This window comes from Protopterus annectens, chromosome 8.part1 (assembly GCF_019279795.1).
Source record: "Protopterus annectens isolate FY-2018-M chromosome 8.part1, PAN1.0, whole genome shotgun sequence".
NCBI classification, from domain to species: domain Eukaryota; kingdom Metazoa; phylum Chordata; order Ceratodontiformes; family Protopteridae; genus Protopterus; species Protopterus annectens.
The window spans coordinates 349,784,279-349,800,938 of record NC_056742.1 but is presented as its reverse complement, the minus strand read 5'-3'; the positions used below and the strand labels follow the sequence as shown (position 1 = coordinate 349,800,938).

Below are 16,660 nucleotides of genomic sequence, written 5' to 3'. Positions count from 1 at the left end.
GCGAGAAGACCTAGTACTAGAAAATCTTATGCTGACAAATGGAAAATATTCTGTGCCTGGAACCAGTCTTTAGGGATGAGCACAGCAGCGCCCAATTTACCTCAGATTTTGCAATACTTAACTGAAATGCTTTACAAGGGTCTGTCTTTTTCCTCTATTAAAATCCACACTTCAGCTATTTCAGCTCACTATAACACAGAATCCACCCCTCTTTTCTCATCCCCCGCTCAAGCAGTATCTCAGAGGGGCAAAGGAGACCACCCAGGAGAGCTCCTACCCCTGCCTGGGACCTTAACTTTGTTTTGGAGAAGCTCACTCTACCTCCTTTCAAGCCAGCTGCTACTGCAGACCTAACATTTCTTTCTTGGAAAACAGCCTTCCTTTTAGCAATCACTTCAGCTAGAAGGATATCTGAATTACAGGCCCTTATGGCAGTGGAGCCTTTCATCATCTTTCATGCGGACAGGGTATCTCTGAGGACCAATCCATCCTTCATGCCCAAGGTGGTTTCCAGTGTGGCTCTTAATCAGTCCATTCATTTGCCAGCCTTCTTTCCCAATCCACAGAACAAAGGGGAACGGATTCTGCATTCCTTGGACGTGCACAGACAACTTAGATTCTACTTGGACAGAACTAAATTTCGAAGAAAATCTGAACAATTGCTAGTAGCATTTGCTGCTGGGACAGAGGGGAAGGCTATTTCAAAACAAACCATTTCTAAATGGATAAGTCATTGCATTCTTTTCTGCTATAAGCACCATGGAAAACCTATCCCCAGGGGATCAGATCTCACTCCATCAGGGCTGCATCTACTTCTGCAGCCTTTCTCAGAGGTGTTCCTACCAGGGATATTCTAGAAGCTGCTACCTGGAGTTCTGTACATACTTTCACCAAGCATTATCATTTACCAGTTTTTCTCTAAATCCAGAGCTGGCTTTGCCACTGCTGTCTTGCAGGGTCTTATAGCTGGTCCTAATGCTGTATAAATTCGTCCTCCCAACCATAGCTTTGGGAATCTACCCAAATGTAATGACTGCAGCAGTGAAACACGAAGAACATAGTACAGTTGTGTACATTTACCATAAATGTAGATGTTCGAGTGTATTCACTGTTGCAGTCCTGGTTACCCACCCTCCTGCCCCCTGTTTTTCTCTGACAATACTTCTACTTTCTTTTACTATGCTTAAAAGCCTTTTTGGTGTATTTGCTTTTGGTTGGAGGTATATTTTTGTGTTTTTAATTTTATTTGCTCCCCATTTGGTTGGCACCTGACATCTGGGGCAAGAAAAACTGATGTAATGGCGTCGGCTTCATGTTTTATACCCCTGACGACCTGACGTCAATTCCTACCCTTGGAAGGGATAATAGCAGTTCTCTTGCTAATGACTAGGCATTCCCCCTCTGTAAAGGCACAGCTTCTGAAAACATTGTTGCATGAGCTCAAAATTTGTTGCTGTGAGCTCAAATTGAACTTCTTGTACAAAGTATAGGTAAAGGAATCAGAGGGTTTCTAAACCTTGGATTAGTTGTTATTCTGTGGACTCCAGACACACTGTACAGACATTTTGTTTGTTATGACACCAGCCCTGTAAAATCTAGATGGAACTTTAGCCTTAATCTTATCCTTCATCAGATGACCACCCAAGGCATGACTCTGTGCTATAAAGGACTGTTGCAGTAGTAGTTGCTTCAGTATCTCTTTTTTTCTTGTTACTCTGTACAGCAAATTATTTTCTTAGGTATAAGTTGAGTGAAAGGTGGAGCTATTTTATTCATTGGCTCCCATTAGACATTTGCCCCAGATGCTTTATAGTAACTTTTTGCTGTTGCCTTTTGTGAACTCCCTAAGCAGAACTCTAGTCCACCACAGAGAGTCATCTACCAGTCTCCTCAAGATTCCAAAGTAACTTTCACGATTCCTCTTGCCAAACCCCGATCTAAGGATACTCATCAAGATTGGACTTCTGTCTTTAGGGTCTGTCCCTTTTGCCTCACCCTCCTGGTATTTATTTCCTGTCCCTCCTTTTCTCTCGTTATGATGGATTTTCTGAGGTGCTGCATGTCCATTAATTCTGAAGTTCATGGGCTTTCTTGGGATCGGAAACGATGGGACACCACGGCTCCAATGGCTTCTGATTAGAGCTGGTGCCCTTCTGAGAGGGCAGCGAGCTTTTATTTCTTGGCAGAGCAGGCAGCACTGAGATGAGTAGCCCTCTGATTGAGTTGCTGAGGTGCTTTGGGAGTCTTTCCAGTTGAGCCCTTCAGTCCTCAGGTATCTGCCAAAAAGGGATCCCCAAATTGGGTTGATGTGTATGATGGGCTGAGGAGAGGATGGCCTCATGATGTGAAGATGTGATCCTGGGGATGAGTATGGAAGGCTATATAAAATGTTCTCTATAGATTTGTTTCAACTTGAGATTGCTATCAACTTGTTACTTTGTGGATCCTAGTCAACTTCCACATTTGGTCCCACTTACTAGATCTTGGTCAAATTATTACTGTGTATGTGTTTTTTGGTGGGCACTTACTTTTTGCCTTTTTGGTGTTTCCCTGAATAGCTTTTACCAGCTTGATGCCTCTACTCTTCTGGGGCTGTTTGGATAAGTGCTGCGGCCTTGAGGGCAGCCATCTTGCCTGGTGCAGGTGCCAGGGAACTTGGTTGTTGCGCCTTCCTGACCGAAAATATGAACCACCCGTGAGAAATATATACCTGTAACAAGAGGTCCCAGGACTGAGCCTGGTTGGGGCGCCGCTAATATATGGTTTTGATGTGGTTCTGTCCTTGAGAATTCTAACCATGCCTAGTGACATAGGGCACAATTTGCAACTGTCCTGAGCAATTCTATGGTATTTATAGTGGCTGGTGAGCTTATATAATGCCAGTGTGAGCTTATCTATAATGCCCGAGGGGTATTGTCCAGGTAGGGCTGTGTGACCACCTTCCCCGTTCAATGGCCTTGACCACTGTTTCAAAAAAGGACTGCCCTTAAAGAAGGCGGGATCTGCCCTTAACAAAGCCGAACCCTCCCAGATCCAGTGTCTTGTAGTCCCCCAGTATCTTTATTGGGTCCATCCAGACCAAGCTGGTCCCAGCTGATTTATTTATGTTTCAGGCAGATGCAGGACCAAGCTTTTTTGCAGACCGGGGGAGGCTCCTTTTGGAGTGCTAGTTTCCAGGTCTTTGTGACGCCCTCCTTGGGTACATATCCTGTAGTGAGGCTGAGATTAAGCAGTAGTTTTATGTTTGGGTTTAGCTCTTCTTGGAGTTAGTGGTCCCTCCGATGCGGTGGTTTTGCTTTCGAGGATGCTGGGGTTTTGCTTTGGTGGATGCAGTGGTTGCTAGGCAGAGAGAAGCTTTGGAGGGCAGGGGAGAGGGGCTGGGATGAGATGTCTTTTGGTTGGGGGGGGTTAGCTGAACCTGTCAGCTAGGATGTGCTGGGATATGTGTCTGTTAGTTGGTTTTGTCTGTTTTGGACCAATTCTGAGCATATCTTGGAATTCTGGGAACCGCATCCACAACATAACTAAAAAGCCTTGTAGAATCCTAGTGTGTGTGTGTCCTGTCTGCTTTTTTTCTCTTTTCTCTCTTTGCTGTGGTTGTTTAGAGTGCTATGACCTGTGTTTTTTGCCTTGTTATGATGTCCTTGCTTCCCTTTCTTTTTTTATTTTTTCTTTATAGCTATCTCCATATTTTGTTGGTCCCACCGTAGGACAGGCAGGGGTTCTGTGTAGAGGCCTGCCTTTTCTTTTATTCCTTTGATTTTTTATGAATTTTGCATGATCCAAGGTTTTCAAAATGTTCGTTTATAGAGGTTTCTTATTTTCCAATATATTTTCCACAGGCCGGGGGCACAGGCCCGGGGCTTTTGAGGATTCCAATGCTTTTTTGAGTTTTTTTTTTTTGTTTTTCAGAAGTTTTTCGGGTGGAGGGGTGTGAATATGGAGTCGGATGTGAGTTTCCAGTGAGATTAGTTTAGTCTGGATACACTTCTGGTCTGGGTATAGAGGTCCCCATGTTGGTGATGTGATGATCAGGTGATTTTCCCCTCTTGTGGGAGTCCCTCTTGTGGGAGTGGTTAGCATTTGAGTTTATTTTGAGTTTATTATAAACCTTTGCTAGGTGTTGGTGTTGGAGTGGAGCTAGAGTCTAGTCTATAGTGTATGTTTGGGTAGTTGCCCAATATAATGGTGTTTGGTGAGACCTTCATAATTTTCCAGTGTTCTCAGGGAAGGGGGTTGGGGTTCCTGGGTTTGGGAGGTCTGTAGCAGGCTATAAACTGAAAGGCAGTTTTACCCACTGTTAGTTTGCACATGGATAGTCTCTGATGCTTATGTGTGTGTGCCCCCCAATCTGAGGTGTGGGTATCTTTGTAGAATATTGATACTCCCCCTCCTTTTGGTTCATCTCATTTTCTTAAGCTCCTATAAAATTAGGCTCTGTACTGACCTTATTTTTTTTTCCAGTCATTCTGGCCATGAGAGGCTTTTGTGATTCATGCATAACTGTAGGCTGTTCTTTGTCGGTCTCTATACTGTCTTTTCTGTTGGTGTTTTTTTGATAAAACTCTATATAGGACTTGTTTATTCTGATGGTGTCTGCCATTAACAGATCAAATCACCTTATTTGCATGGATTGTATCCCAGCTTTGATAATGTATACATTTATTTTCCTAGAAATCTAGACTGCTTCCGCATTACTTAAAGACAATCAAAAGATTTCTAAAAAAGGTCAGCAGGTTTTTGTTTAATTTGCTAAAGATGTGGACAGAGAATATGTTCCCAGACAGGGCTTGAATAATTTGGTTAAAACTGTTTTTCTTTTATATTAAGTTAACTCTTCCATGGCTGAGGCTCCGTCTGCTGTCTTCATGTTTAACATATCTTTTGAGGATGTATGTGCAGGACCAGCTTAGTGCAGTCCATGTATACAGTTATCACACATTAGAAATGTATAAATGATTTGTAGAAGAAGGGCTTGCTTAACAGAAATGCCCTTCAAGAATTGGTAGATTTTACTTTCTTCTTTTTTTTCTTTTCCTGTGATGTGATCCTTCATATTTAAAGAATATTTACTATTTAGTTCTGCCCTTTTATGAGATTGGATGCAGGAGATAACACAAGGTAAGATGGAGGTATTGCATAAGAGACTGTCCTTAATACTTGATCTTTGAGGTAAGTTTTATGCAGTAGAGTCATTAATTTCCCACCCACATTGCTTCTGTTATGCACCTTTGAATCCTTACCTCATCACAGTGACTGTAGTCTAGTTACTGTGACATCTCTCTTGAGGTGGGAAGGGTATAGTTAGAAGTACAAGGTCAGGTTGAGAAGGTGTTTAAGAATAAACAAAATGATGCCACCCTTTTTATAAAATGGCCTGACATCAGGGTTGACCTCAGTGGGCAGTGCCATGAACTGCTAAAGAAATCTGAAGCTGAAGGCTGACACCCTGGGCTATGAACAATGTTGTTATTTTGACTAGCTCTTGGAGGTACCCTTTAAGGTCAGGCAGTAGTAAATTGCTTGCTTAACTTTTCTATCATGTAAGTTGGCCAGTACCTATAGAAGCAGTTCCATTCATGATGTGATTTGTTGAGCCATCTCTGTGCAGCCTCTACCTTTCTCTGGCTCTTTTGAGATTTATGGTAGAGTTCTGCACTGTATTAGTGATATGTGTAGTCATCTAGCTGTAGTCAGTTTGTATTTCCAGAGTGGTATGGTATGCAGGCATAAAAAATGAAGTGAAGAAAGTGAAAAACAAATTTGTGTAATGATGATTTTTGTGTTTTAATCCCCATCCTAGGTTCTGTTATTCTGTTTTAGGGCACAGTCTGAGTAGTTCACATTTTAACTTCAGTGTTGTATACATCTTTGTTTTTGCTTTGTATACATTTCACCATTATTTTTTAAACCCATAGGGGAGCCTGCAGAGGCAGCAGTGAGAGCAGAAGCTTGTAATGAAGATGGTGACATCAAACGTGTGTCTACCAAAGAGTGGGCAAAATCTACTGGGTATGACCCAGTTAAATTATTTCACAAGGTATCTTTATTTAAGGCTAATAAAAATAATTTAGTTATTTAAGTTTGGTCATTTATTTAATCTTATGTTTTGCATTTTCTTTAGCTTTTCAAAGATGACATCAGATATTTGCTGACTATGGATAAACTGTGGCGGAAAAGGAAACCACCAGTGCCATTAGAGTGGCATGAAGTACTGAACAGTGGTACGTATATTTGTTTTAACGTGTTTATAAGTAAATCAGCCTGTGTATACTGGAAGTGCCTTTTCCTGCTGTTGTACCAGTTGTCTAGTATTAAGATCCCATGAGTATTATTTATGTTTATTTGTAATAAACTGTGTACCTGGGGCGAGAGATAACGTTAATGTCCCTATCTGATGACTTCTTTTGACAGCATGAAGGTAAACGACCTCCCACAAATTTACCTGATTGTTTTAATCAGCACATGTCAAATATGCACAGTTCCATCTTCAGCAGTTAACTTTCAGTAGTTAAAATTTTCAGATAAATTCCCTTTTGCCTTATTTCTCTGTTATTTTTTTAGTTTTAGATGTTAAATAGCTGACCATGAATTTAGTTTGCCTGTTTTTCCTTGCTAGGCCTGTTTTAAATACTGTAATATTCATAATATGGATCACTGCTACATTAGAATTCTCATAAATGAAAATTATCTGCATTCAGATGCTTATTTTTCCAGTCAGACTTGTAGAGCATTCAGACATTTCCATGACAGAGCTTGTCTTCTTACCATGCTGAGAATGTTAGTAAAGCTTTCAGCTGTAAAGGACAAGAGAGTTTGCTCCATTATTTATTTTATGTATGGGTTGTTGTGTATGAAAGTTAGACTGTCCCTTCCCATCTGTTTTAAAGACATTGCACATTAATTTGGTCTATTTGTCTATTTACAGCTGAAAGTTATTGTTTATTGTGTTCTTTCTTTCTTACTGGTATGTTTTCTTGTTTATTATTATTTTATTTTTTATGGTAACTGACTTTTCCACCAAGTGTGACTGTTGGGAAATATTTTTGTAAGAGTACATTTTATAATGCCTGTTTCTTTGGGCAAGTAGTGCAAAACATTTCAGAAAGCCTTGGGGAAAAAAGATGACTGCTATCCTGTAGACACCGTTACTCCTTAGCTCTGACCACATTTCAGGGAAAAGCTATGCAGATCGGTATAGAGCTGAATTAATTAATGTAAATATATTTCCCAAACTGCATAAAACACTGACTATTTGCTGCATCCTTAATCAAAAAACAGTTCTTTATCTTAAAAAGAGGTAGATTTAACTGGGTTGAACAGATCCTGATTGCTTGGCCACAACCACAAGGTGATAACCATCAATTACTCAACACTCAAGAATAAAGAAAGGGCCAAAGATGTCAAATGAGGATTCAGGTATGGAGACCCAGACTACAAAAGCAAAATTCTTAGGGGTGGCCTGTCCGGAAAACGAAGTTAATGCAAAAAGACCTAGAACTGTTAGCAAGAAGCATCTATAACTGCTAATAAGATAAAATTGGACCAACCAGCAAACCTTGAAGATCTGAAAATGACTCTACAACCTATACAGCAGGCTTTACAGGATCTTGCTGCTCAGTTCCAGTCCTATTTAATCAAATCTTAACCAGAATGGAAAAAACGGAGGTGAAGATCTTTACCAATGAAACCAAGTTAGACCAGCTACAGAAGGAGTCAGGAAAATAACACCAAAATTATCCAAGACCTGAAATCAAAAATTACTGACCTGGAAGCAAGATCAAGACGCAATAATGTCATCATTCCTGGAGTTCCTGAATACCACGCATACCCTAACCTTATGGAAACGATCAAACATATCCTGAGTACCCTCCTGGATAAACTGAATGAGGCTAAAAAAAATAGTGATTGAAAGACCCTATTGAGTGATCTCTGACAAGTTTGTTAAAATTCTGAATCACCAGGATGTTTTAAAAATTTTGTCAGCAGCCAAAAAGAAAAACTCCCTTATCTAAAATGGTTGCAAAATTTCCTTCTCACAGGACCTTCCAAGTCAGAAAAAGCAAGCAAGGCATAACCTTCCCCCTTTCTGTGCATTCCTGATACAAAAGAAGATAAATTCCCAAGTGAGGTACCCAAATACCTTATCCTTTCAGCACAAAAGTTAAATGGACCGCCTCATCTGTTAAGGAAGCAAAGTCCGCCTTCTTGTCTGCATTTAAAGAGCTACTAGCAAACATAACTGCTGACCTCTGACAACTTACAGGCATTATTTGTGACTAACCTGATTTCTATTGCTCTTTCAACTTTTACTTTAGATGTTTCGCTGTCAGCGACGGTCAGATTTGAGCCTGTCCTGGGAGGCCTAAGCCACATAAAAATGTAGAGGACCCATAAGTTTTGTAATATGGGTTTCCACCCGGTGTCTCTACTCTGTACAGGTACATCAGATTTACCTTCTCTACTCTGTACAGGTACACGAGATTTACCCTTCCTTCAGCGCTTCCTCTTCCCCGAAGCTTCTTCCTGAGTCAACCCTCTAATTTTCTTTTAAAGCAGCAGGATCATACTTTTTGCAGTTTGAAACACATGGCCATCCAACTCATGTCAGAGAAGGGCGATTCCTGAAAAGGAAAGAAAGGAATAGAAAAGTTCTGGATCTGAATTGTTTTGTTTACATTAAGAGAAGCCCTACTTTTAAATAATAAGACTTAAGCTTTGAAGTGACTGTTATAGTATTCTCAAAAGATGTAGCTCAAATTTATAATTATTGAAGCTACACTCTGTTTATAGACCTTAATCGGTTCATACTCTGTTGGTTTGTCTAGGAGGTTACTGTCGTTTTGGGCATTGCAACATTGAAGTCTACGATTACATAACCTTGTCACTATATTTATCTTGGTAGTCAAAATGTCTTCCTGTATAAGTTTTTTTTTCTTTTCTTTCTTTTTTCCCTTTTTTTTTTTTAAATCTTTGTGAATGGTATTGTAGTTATGGAAACTGCTGGCTGTTTTGTCAGAGCTAAACTTTCAAAAGGTTTTTTTTTTATTACTTGATGAAAATTACATTATTTTGAAATATGTGTTTATATAGTGTTTCTACTTTAATGGTGAAAAGTCTCCCTTACATCTGATTTGTCAACTAGAAAAGCCAAGAGGCCAAAAGGTTATGCTTTTATTAGAATAGCAATAGAATGCTGAGGCTGTCTGTGTTTTATATTGCTCAGTTAGCACTCATATTCAGTAAGAACTTAGCAAACTTGTTGGTGTTCTTATTGCGTGATTATATTCGTGGACTGTTATTTTACTGTCCCTAACTCTTTACAGTCTCTCTGATTTCTTAATCTTTCCATCTTCCTTTCAATTTCTAAGCTCTGTACCTTTTGACTTCTATTTAAACAATTAGAAGGAGCTTAGTATAGAGTTAGTGTGCTTAGGTAAGTTATACTATGCATTTTCTACTTATTGTTTATTTTCATTCTAGGAAAAAGTACTCTAATAGAAACTCGTATTGGAGATTACCTGTGTTCAAACTGGTTTACTCTCCCTTTTTGTGTCTCTCCATTTTCTACATTTCTTTTCTCTTCTGGGCCTGGTAGGCTAGTGATTAGGCATGGGCTAGGGGCCAGAAGAGTTAAGTGCTATTTAACATCCCATGGATTAGTAGGCCCTATTATTGTTCGTGTAATCTCCAAGATGTTCATCGTGTTTCACTGTTGCAGTCATGACTGTAGGGTTCTCCCCTACCGGCAGGCAGCCCTCGGTCGGCCAGAATCCCAAAGTCTGGGTCCGGTGTCGGCTGTTCAACCATGCTCCCTGACGTCAGAGCGCCAGGAGTATAAAGCTGACAGCCGACACCATCTTCTCCAGTCTTTCTTGCCATGCGGTGATAGCAGTTCGCAAGTGCTGGTCGGTTGACTCCTGACGAATTTTTCTATATATACTTCGGTCCGAAGACTTTCTTCTCCACTCAAAGCTAAGTACCCCGTTGGGGAAACTTTTTTCTTGCTCCACTCCGATGTCAGAAAAAGTTAATAATTGTATTTCATGTGGGAAGCACATACCTCATAAGGATTTTCATTCTTACTGTATTCCTTGCTTAGGCTCTGACCACGACATAGCTAGTTGTCGGTTTTGTGCTAGATTCAATCAACGTACAATTAAGCGAAGGTACGATTTTGCTTTTCATTACTTCGGTAGGCGCTTTAACTACAAAATGTCGTCGGATACAGTTCCGGCTACCGGAGTTCGCAAACGTCGCAAGGATAAAGACAGGCCTCCGAGGTCCAAATCTGATGATAGCGCACATGCTGAGCCAGCTTCAGGTTCGGCCGTCGTCAGTGAGGCGCTTTTGCAGCCCCTGTCATCAGCCATTTCAGAACCGACGGCCGAAACGGACTCTCATGAGGAGCCAACCAGGCCTTTAAATATTTCTGTTGCAGGACCTGCGGACAATGCTCCTTCGGATGGGTCCGGAGCCGCTGTGCAGGTACCGGCTTCCGAAGGGGTTTTCAGGCCTACTCAGCTTCTAGTAAAGGCAAAGCCAAAGACAAAGGCAAAGACTCCTTCTAAACCAAAGACTTCAACACAGGCCTCTTCTGAACCAGCTCCCAAGTCACAGAAACAGTTACTCAAGATGGCGGAGTATTTACTTACTATGATTAGGGGTTCACATCCCCCTCCAGACAAAAGGCCAAGGCAGGATGTTTATTATGATTCCTCTGATCAGGCTTCTGTTTCCTCAGTTTCTTCTTCTGATCAGGAATATTCTTTCCCTCCTTATGAGGATTCTGATGCTGAAGAATCCATTCCTTCAGCTTCTCCTCCTGAGGATTTCTCTTTTGGGGAAACTGCATGAAATGAGGGAACATTTCCACTGGGAGGGACAGGAGTATTCGGAATCCAAGAAAAGACTGAGGGATTTTCTTCTTCTTCCCCAACATAAACCCCTGGCTATTCCTCCTGTTTTGGATATTGTGGATGATGCCTTTTCGGAGGCTAACTTAACCCCTGACTCTTTTCCTCCTGCTCCTGTTAAGCCTCATAGATATTACAGGGTTCCTGATTCCCATCAGTTTTTATACAAGAACCCTACTGCTGACCCTGAAACCATTTCTCAGCCTCCTAAGGGAGTTAAGGCCGCTTCTGCCAAAAATCCCATTCCTACTGAAAAGGATTCTCGATCCCTAGAAAGATGGGGCAAAAAGGTGTACACTTCTGCTACTTTGTCCATTAGGGCTTTAAACTGTCAGTTTCATATGCTTAAATACCAACAATTTCTCTTGTCTGTCTTAAAACAAAAGTTTACTTCCATTTCTGCTTGTGCAGATGATAAGGAATTACATGACTTATTGCATGCCACTGAACAGGTTGGGAAGCATGGTTTACACTGTGGATTTGATGCCTTGGAGGCTTCTTGTAGGGCTGCGGCCTCTGGCACAGTCATTAGAAGACATGCATGGCTAAAGGAACAAAATTTACCTGAACAAGTAAAGGCTAAATTACTGGATGCTCCTGTTCAGCATAATGTTTTGTTTGGATCTAAAGCTGAAGAGGTGATTAAAAAGATGGGAGGATAAGGCGAAATCCATGCAAACAGTTAAAGATTTCTTACAAGTACAGCCACCTAGATTTAGCAGGAATTGACCTTCAAAAAATTGGTCCTTTCCCTTTTCAGACAGGCCTCAGAGGGGTAGATATAGACGCTCCAGAGGGGAGGCCTCAAACACAAGCTGCTTATAGACCAAGACAGTGGACTGCTTCCACCCCTAGGGGAGGAGAGGACAGGTCACAATCTCAAAGGAAACAAACTCAATGACTCCCTCTGTTGGGCTACAGGAACGTCTTGCCTGGAAGCCCCTCTCAGAGGAAAACTCTCTCTTTTTTATCAAAATTGGACTCAAATAACCCAAGACAAATGGGTTTTGGATGTGATTTTAAGAGGTTACAAATTCCATTTTCATACCTTGCCAAGACCAAGCGGATGGCCAGACCTTCCAAAACATCAATGGACGGAGGCCTTAAACCAGGTGGAAGCTCTTTTGGCAATGACTGCCATAGAACTGGTTCCTCTTTCAGAGATGAGAAAAGATTTTTGCTCAAGGCTCTTTCTAGTCCCAAGGAAGCAAAACTCATGGAGACCCATTCTGGATCTGTCGGTCTTGAACACCTTTCTAGAGATTCCAAAATTCAAGATGCTTACTCTACAGCAGCTACTTCCAATGCTGTCCAAAGATGCATGGTTGGTAACTTTGGATTTAAAGGAGGCATATTTACACATTCCCATCAGGCAGGATCGCAGAAAATACCTCAGGTTCAAGGCCGGATCGAGGCACTTTCAATTCTCTGCACTGCCCTTTGGATTGTCTACTACACCCAGGGTCTTCACCAAATGCCTGGCTCCAGTAGTAGCTTACTGCAGACTCAAGGGAATTCAAATTTACCCTTATCTGGACGATTGTCTAATTCAGGCAGACAGCAAGGATGTCTTACTCCAGCATCTAGAATTTGTACAGAACCTCCTCAAGTTCCTGGGATTCTCTGTAAACATAAAAAGTCAAATTTGACACCATCACAACAGATAACTTTTCTGGGTGCACTTCTAAACACTACAACCCAGATGGCATTTCTGACATCCGAAAAACAATTACAGCTGGCTTCAACTTTCAAAACCTTGGCAACTCTAACTCAACTATCTGCAAGGAAATTCCTGCAGGCTTTGGGTTACATGGCCTCCTGCATCCTTCTCGTACCATATGCAAGACTACACATGAGGAAAATACAGTGGTACCTAAAAAGTGTATGGTCTCCGCATTGCCACAGTTTAGACATACTGATCTCCGTCCTTCCTTGCCTTCAAAAGGAATTTCTTTGGTGGTCCAGGGCTTGTGCACTAAACAAAGGGAAACCCTTTCGTCTGCCTCCTGCCACTCAGATTCTAACCACGGACGCCTCGGATTATGCTTGGGGATCCCATTTTCAGGGCAATTGTCTGCAGGACCTTTGGACAAAGGATCAGAAGCACCTGCATATCAACTTAAAGGAAATGTTAGCCGTTCAGAAAGCTCTATTGGCCTTCAGGAATCTTTTACAACCAGGACAGCTACTAATACGGACAGACAACACCACAGTTATGTGGTACATAAACAAGCAAGGGGGATCTCATTCCTACCCCCTATGCAGACTAGCCATGGATCTATGGAACACAGCTCTAGCTTACAATCTGGATCTTCAAGCTCAGTTTCTACCAGGGAAACAAAACCTCCTGGCAGACAGTCTGAGCAGAAACCTTTCAGATCCACACGAGTGGATGCTGGACACCAAAATATTCAGGATGGTAACAGCAGTCTGGGGATGTCCTCACATAGACCTCTTTGCATCCCATCTCAATCATCAACTACAGAATTTTTGCAACAGGACTTTCCACAGAGAAGCTTGGAAAGTGGATGCCCTGTCATTCAGTTGGAGGAACCTCTCGGGATATGCCTTTCCGCCACTTCCTCTTCTTCCACGGGTTTTATTGAAGATAAAACAGGACAAGCCCAAGATGATAATCTTGCTGGCTCCAAATTGGCCTCGGCAGTTTTGGTATCCAACTCTAAAAAAAAAACCTATGTCTGGAGCCCCCTTGGGTTTTACCTCCATCTCCGAACCTTCTGTCCCAGCATCAGGGTCAGGTTCTACACTCTCATGTCAGAACTCCCAGCCTAGCGGCCCGGTTAATCCAGGGCCTTTGATTTCTTCTTTACTACCCAAGCAGGTTATGGATGTCATTTTAGAAGCCAGACGTCCTAGCACTAGAAAATCTTATGCAGGAAAATGGAAAAGATTTTGTTCCTGGATGCAGGCTCTATTTCTCCTCATTATAATACGGACCCTCCCATCTTTTCCCACCAGCTCATGACACAGTTTCTCAGAGGAGCTAAGAACTTAAGACCTCCTAGATCTCCTCCCATTCCTGCTTGGGATCTCAGCTATGTTTTGGAAAAACTAACCTTGCCTCCTTTTGAGCCTGCTGCCTCTTCTGACATCAAGTTTTTATCTTGGAAAACAACAGCTATCCTGTTAGCCCTAACCTCTGCCAGGAGAGTTTGAGTTACAAGCTCTTATGGCTGTGGGAACCTTATATTATTTTTCATCAAGACAGGGTATCTCTGAGGACAAATCCTACCTTCATGCCTAAGGTGGTTTCCAAAGTGGCTTTAAATCAAACTATCCACTTGCCAACCTTTTTCCCCTCTCCTCAAAATAAAGGGGAAAGGCTCTTACATTCCTTGGATGTACACAGACAACTACGTTTTTACCTGAACAGAACCAAGGACAACATAAAATCAGAACAATTGTTTGTTTCTTATGCTTCAAGTTCCCAAGGTAAAGCCATTTCAAAACGGACCATTTCTAAATGGATTGCTCATGGAATCAGATTTTGTTATTCTCACCATGGAAAGCAATTCCCAGGGAGTGTACGGACTCATTACACCAGAGCTGCTGCCACTTCTGTGGCCTTCCTCAGGGGAGTTCCTACCAAAGACATTTTGGAAGCTGCAACTTGGAGTTCAGTGCATACTTTTTCTAAGCACTACAATCTACCTCTCTACTCTAAGTCTAGGGCAGGCTTTGCCTCTGCAGTCTTGCAGGGCCTTTTAGCCGCCCCTTCCTCTTTATGACCACCTCCCTTTCTTTCAGCTTTGGGATTCTACCCTACAGTCATGACTGCAACAGTGAAACACGATGAACATAGTACAGTTGTGTACACCTACCATAAATGTAGATGTTCGAGTGTCTTCACTGTTGCAGTCTGGGTTTCCCTCCCTCCTGTCCCCTCTTATTTTTACTTTTGTGTATTTCCTTTTTTCACCATTCTTCTGAGGTGTATTTGCAAGGGTTATGGGACCTTTTTCATTTTGAGACTCCTGACATCTGGGGCAAGAAAAACTGGAGAAGATGGCGTCGGCTGTCAGCTTTGTACTCCTGGCGCTCTGACGTCAGGGAGCATGGTTGAACAGCCGACGCCGGACCCAGACTTTGGGATTCTGGCCGACCGAGGGCTGCCTGCCAGCAGGGAAGAACCCTACAGTGAAGACACTCGAACATCTACATTTATGGTAGGTGTACACAACTGTACTTTAATTCAGGTCACTTTCACCTGTTTACCCTTATTTGTAATACCACAGGATGTGGATGATTGACTCATGGAATTTAAAGAGGATTCAGATGGTTAAAAAGAGAAAACTCTTCTTTCACCTTATCCTTAAGTCAAAGGCAAAAATAGTAGTAGTGCAAGAAACACATATGCTTAATGAACATTGGTCACATGATATGGGGAAGAAATGGATCAAAACAATTGTTGCATCTGGTAAGGATTCATATAGTGTGGGTGTAGCTATAATTGTTAAAAAGTCCCTTTCAAGACACTATTTTACATTATGACACAGGCAAAGAAGGAAGATGGCGCTATATAACTTTCAAGTGACCTCATGTTGATAGACCTGTTCTACTGTTAAATCTTTGTCCCCTGCTCTAAGCAGCAGGATTTCATTATGTCGTTATATAAGTTACTAACTCGCTTCCAGAATTACTACTTAGTCTTAGGGGAGGTGATTGCAATTTATGTCAAGACCCCTTACTAGATAGATCAAATTCAAACAAGGCATATAATATTCTCACCACTACATCAATTTCAGAGTTAAAAAAATGACTTTGACCTATTTGACCTAAATAATTTCCAAAATAAAAAATTACCAAAAGATAAATTTACCTTTTACTCACACTATCATAAAGTGTGGTCTAGAATTGATTTTTTCTTAATTTCTGAATTCTTTTTAAATTTAGACATTAACTTCTCTACTGGACCCAGATTATTTTCCGACCATTCAAAAGTCATCCTTACTGTTAACTGGTCCTACAAATCCAGTTTTTGGTATAGGGGCTATAATTGGAATTTGAATCCTAACCTTATAATGAAAGGGTATATTGTAGAAGGGATTAACATCATGCTGAAAACTCTACTGATGGAACCTTCTATTTCCCAACTTCCCTTTGACATTGAATGGGCCACTACTAAAGCCCAAATACAAGGGTTCTTTATTAATAAAGCAGCTTATTACAAAAATCTATACATGCTGTAGGTGGATTGGACAATCCAAATTGGCCCTAGGTGTGTGTGTGTGTGTGTGTGTGTGTGTGTGTGTCTTCAGTGGAAGGTTGGGCGCCGGGCTGGCAACTCGACACTGTAAAACTCCACTGCCAATCATGAGCGGACAGGTGATCTGCTGTGGTGTCCCCTAATTGGGAAAAGCCAAAAGAAGAATTACAAAAATCTATACAAAGCCAAAGAAAGCCGAGTTATAAAAAAAATTGTCAGACTGGAAACAGATTTACAAATAAACTTTAACCAAGAGACTGAAAGTCAATTAAATCTTCTCCAGAAAGAACTATATTTGCTTTAATGCAAGACAACTGGCTTTTCATGAAACTAAGATTCTGGCCATTTACTCAGAATGGTAGCAGATTCCTTCTAAGCTTCTAGTGAGATTGATAAGGCAAAAGAAGTCTCCCCTTACCATATCTGAGGTAATATATCAGGGCAGGACATACTTTTCTAACTCTGAAAATTGTTCAGCGTTTTGAAAAGCTTTACTGACAAACCTATGGTGATCAGA

The 16,660-nt window shown here is 41.4% G+C and overlaps 1 protein-coding gene across 1 annotated transcript in view; it reads left to right on the top strand.

Moving 5' to 3' along the window:
- Positions 1 to 16,660, top strand: part of UBA2 (ubiquitin like modifier activating enzyme 2) — a 985,116-nt gene that overhangs the window by 590,930 nt on the left and 377,526 nt on the right. The window contains exons 8-9 of the mRNA XM_044081921.1: positions 5,919 to 6,040; positions 6,125 to 6,224. Coding sequence (XP_043937856.1) covers positions 5,919 to 6,040; positions 6,125 to 6,224 — 222 coding nt within the window. The remainder of the gene's footprint in view (positions 1 to 5,918; positions 6,041 to 6,124; positions 6,225 to 16,660) is intronic.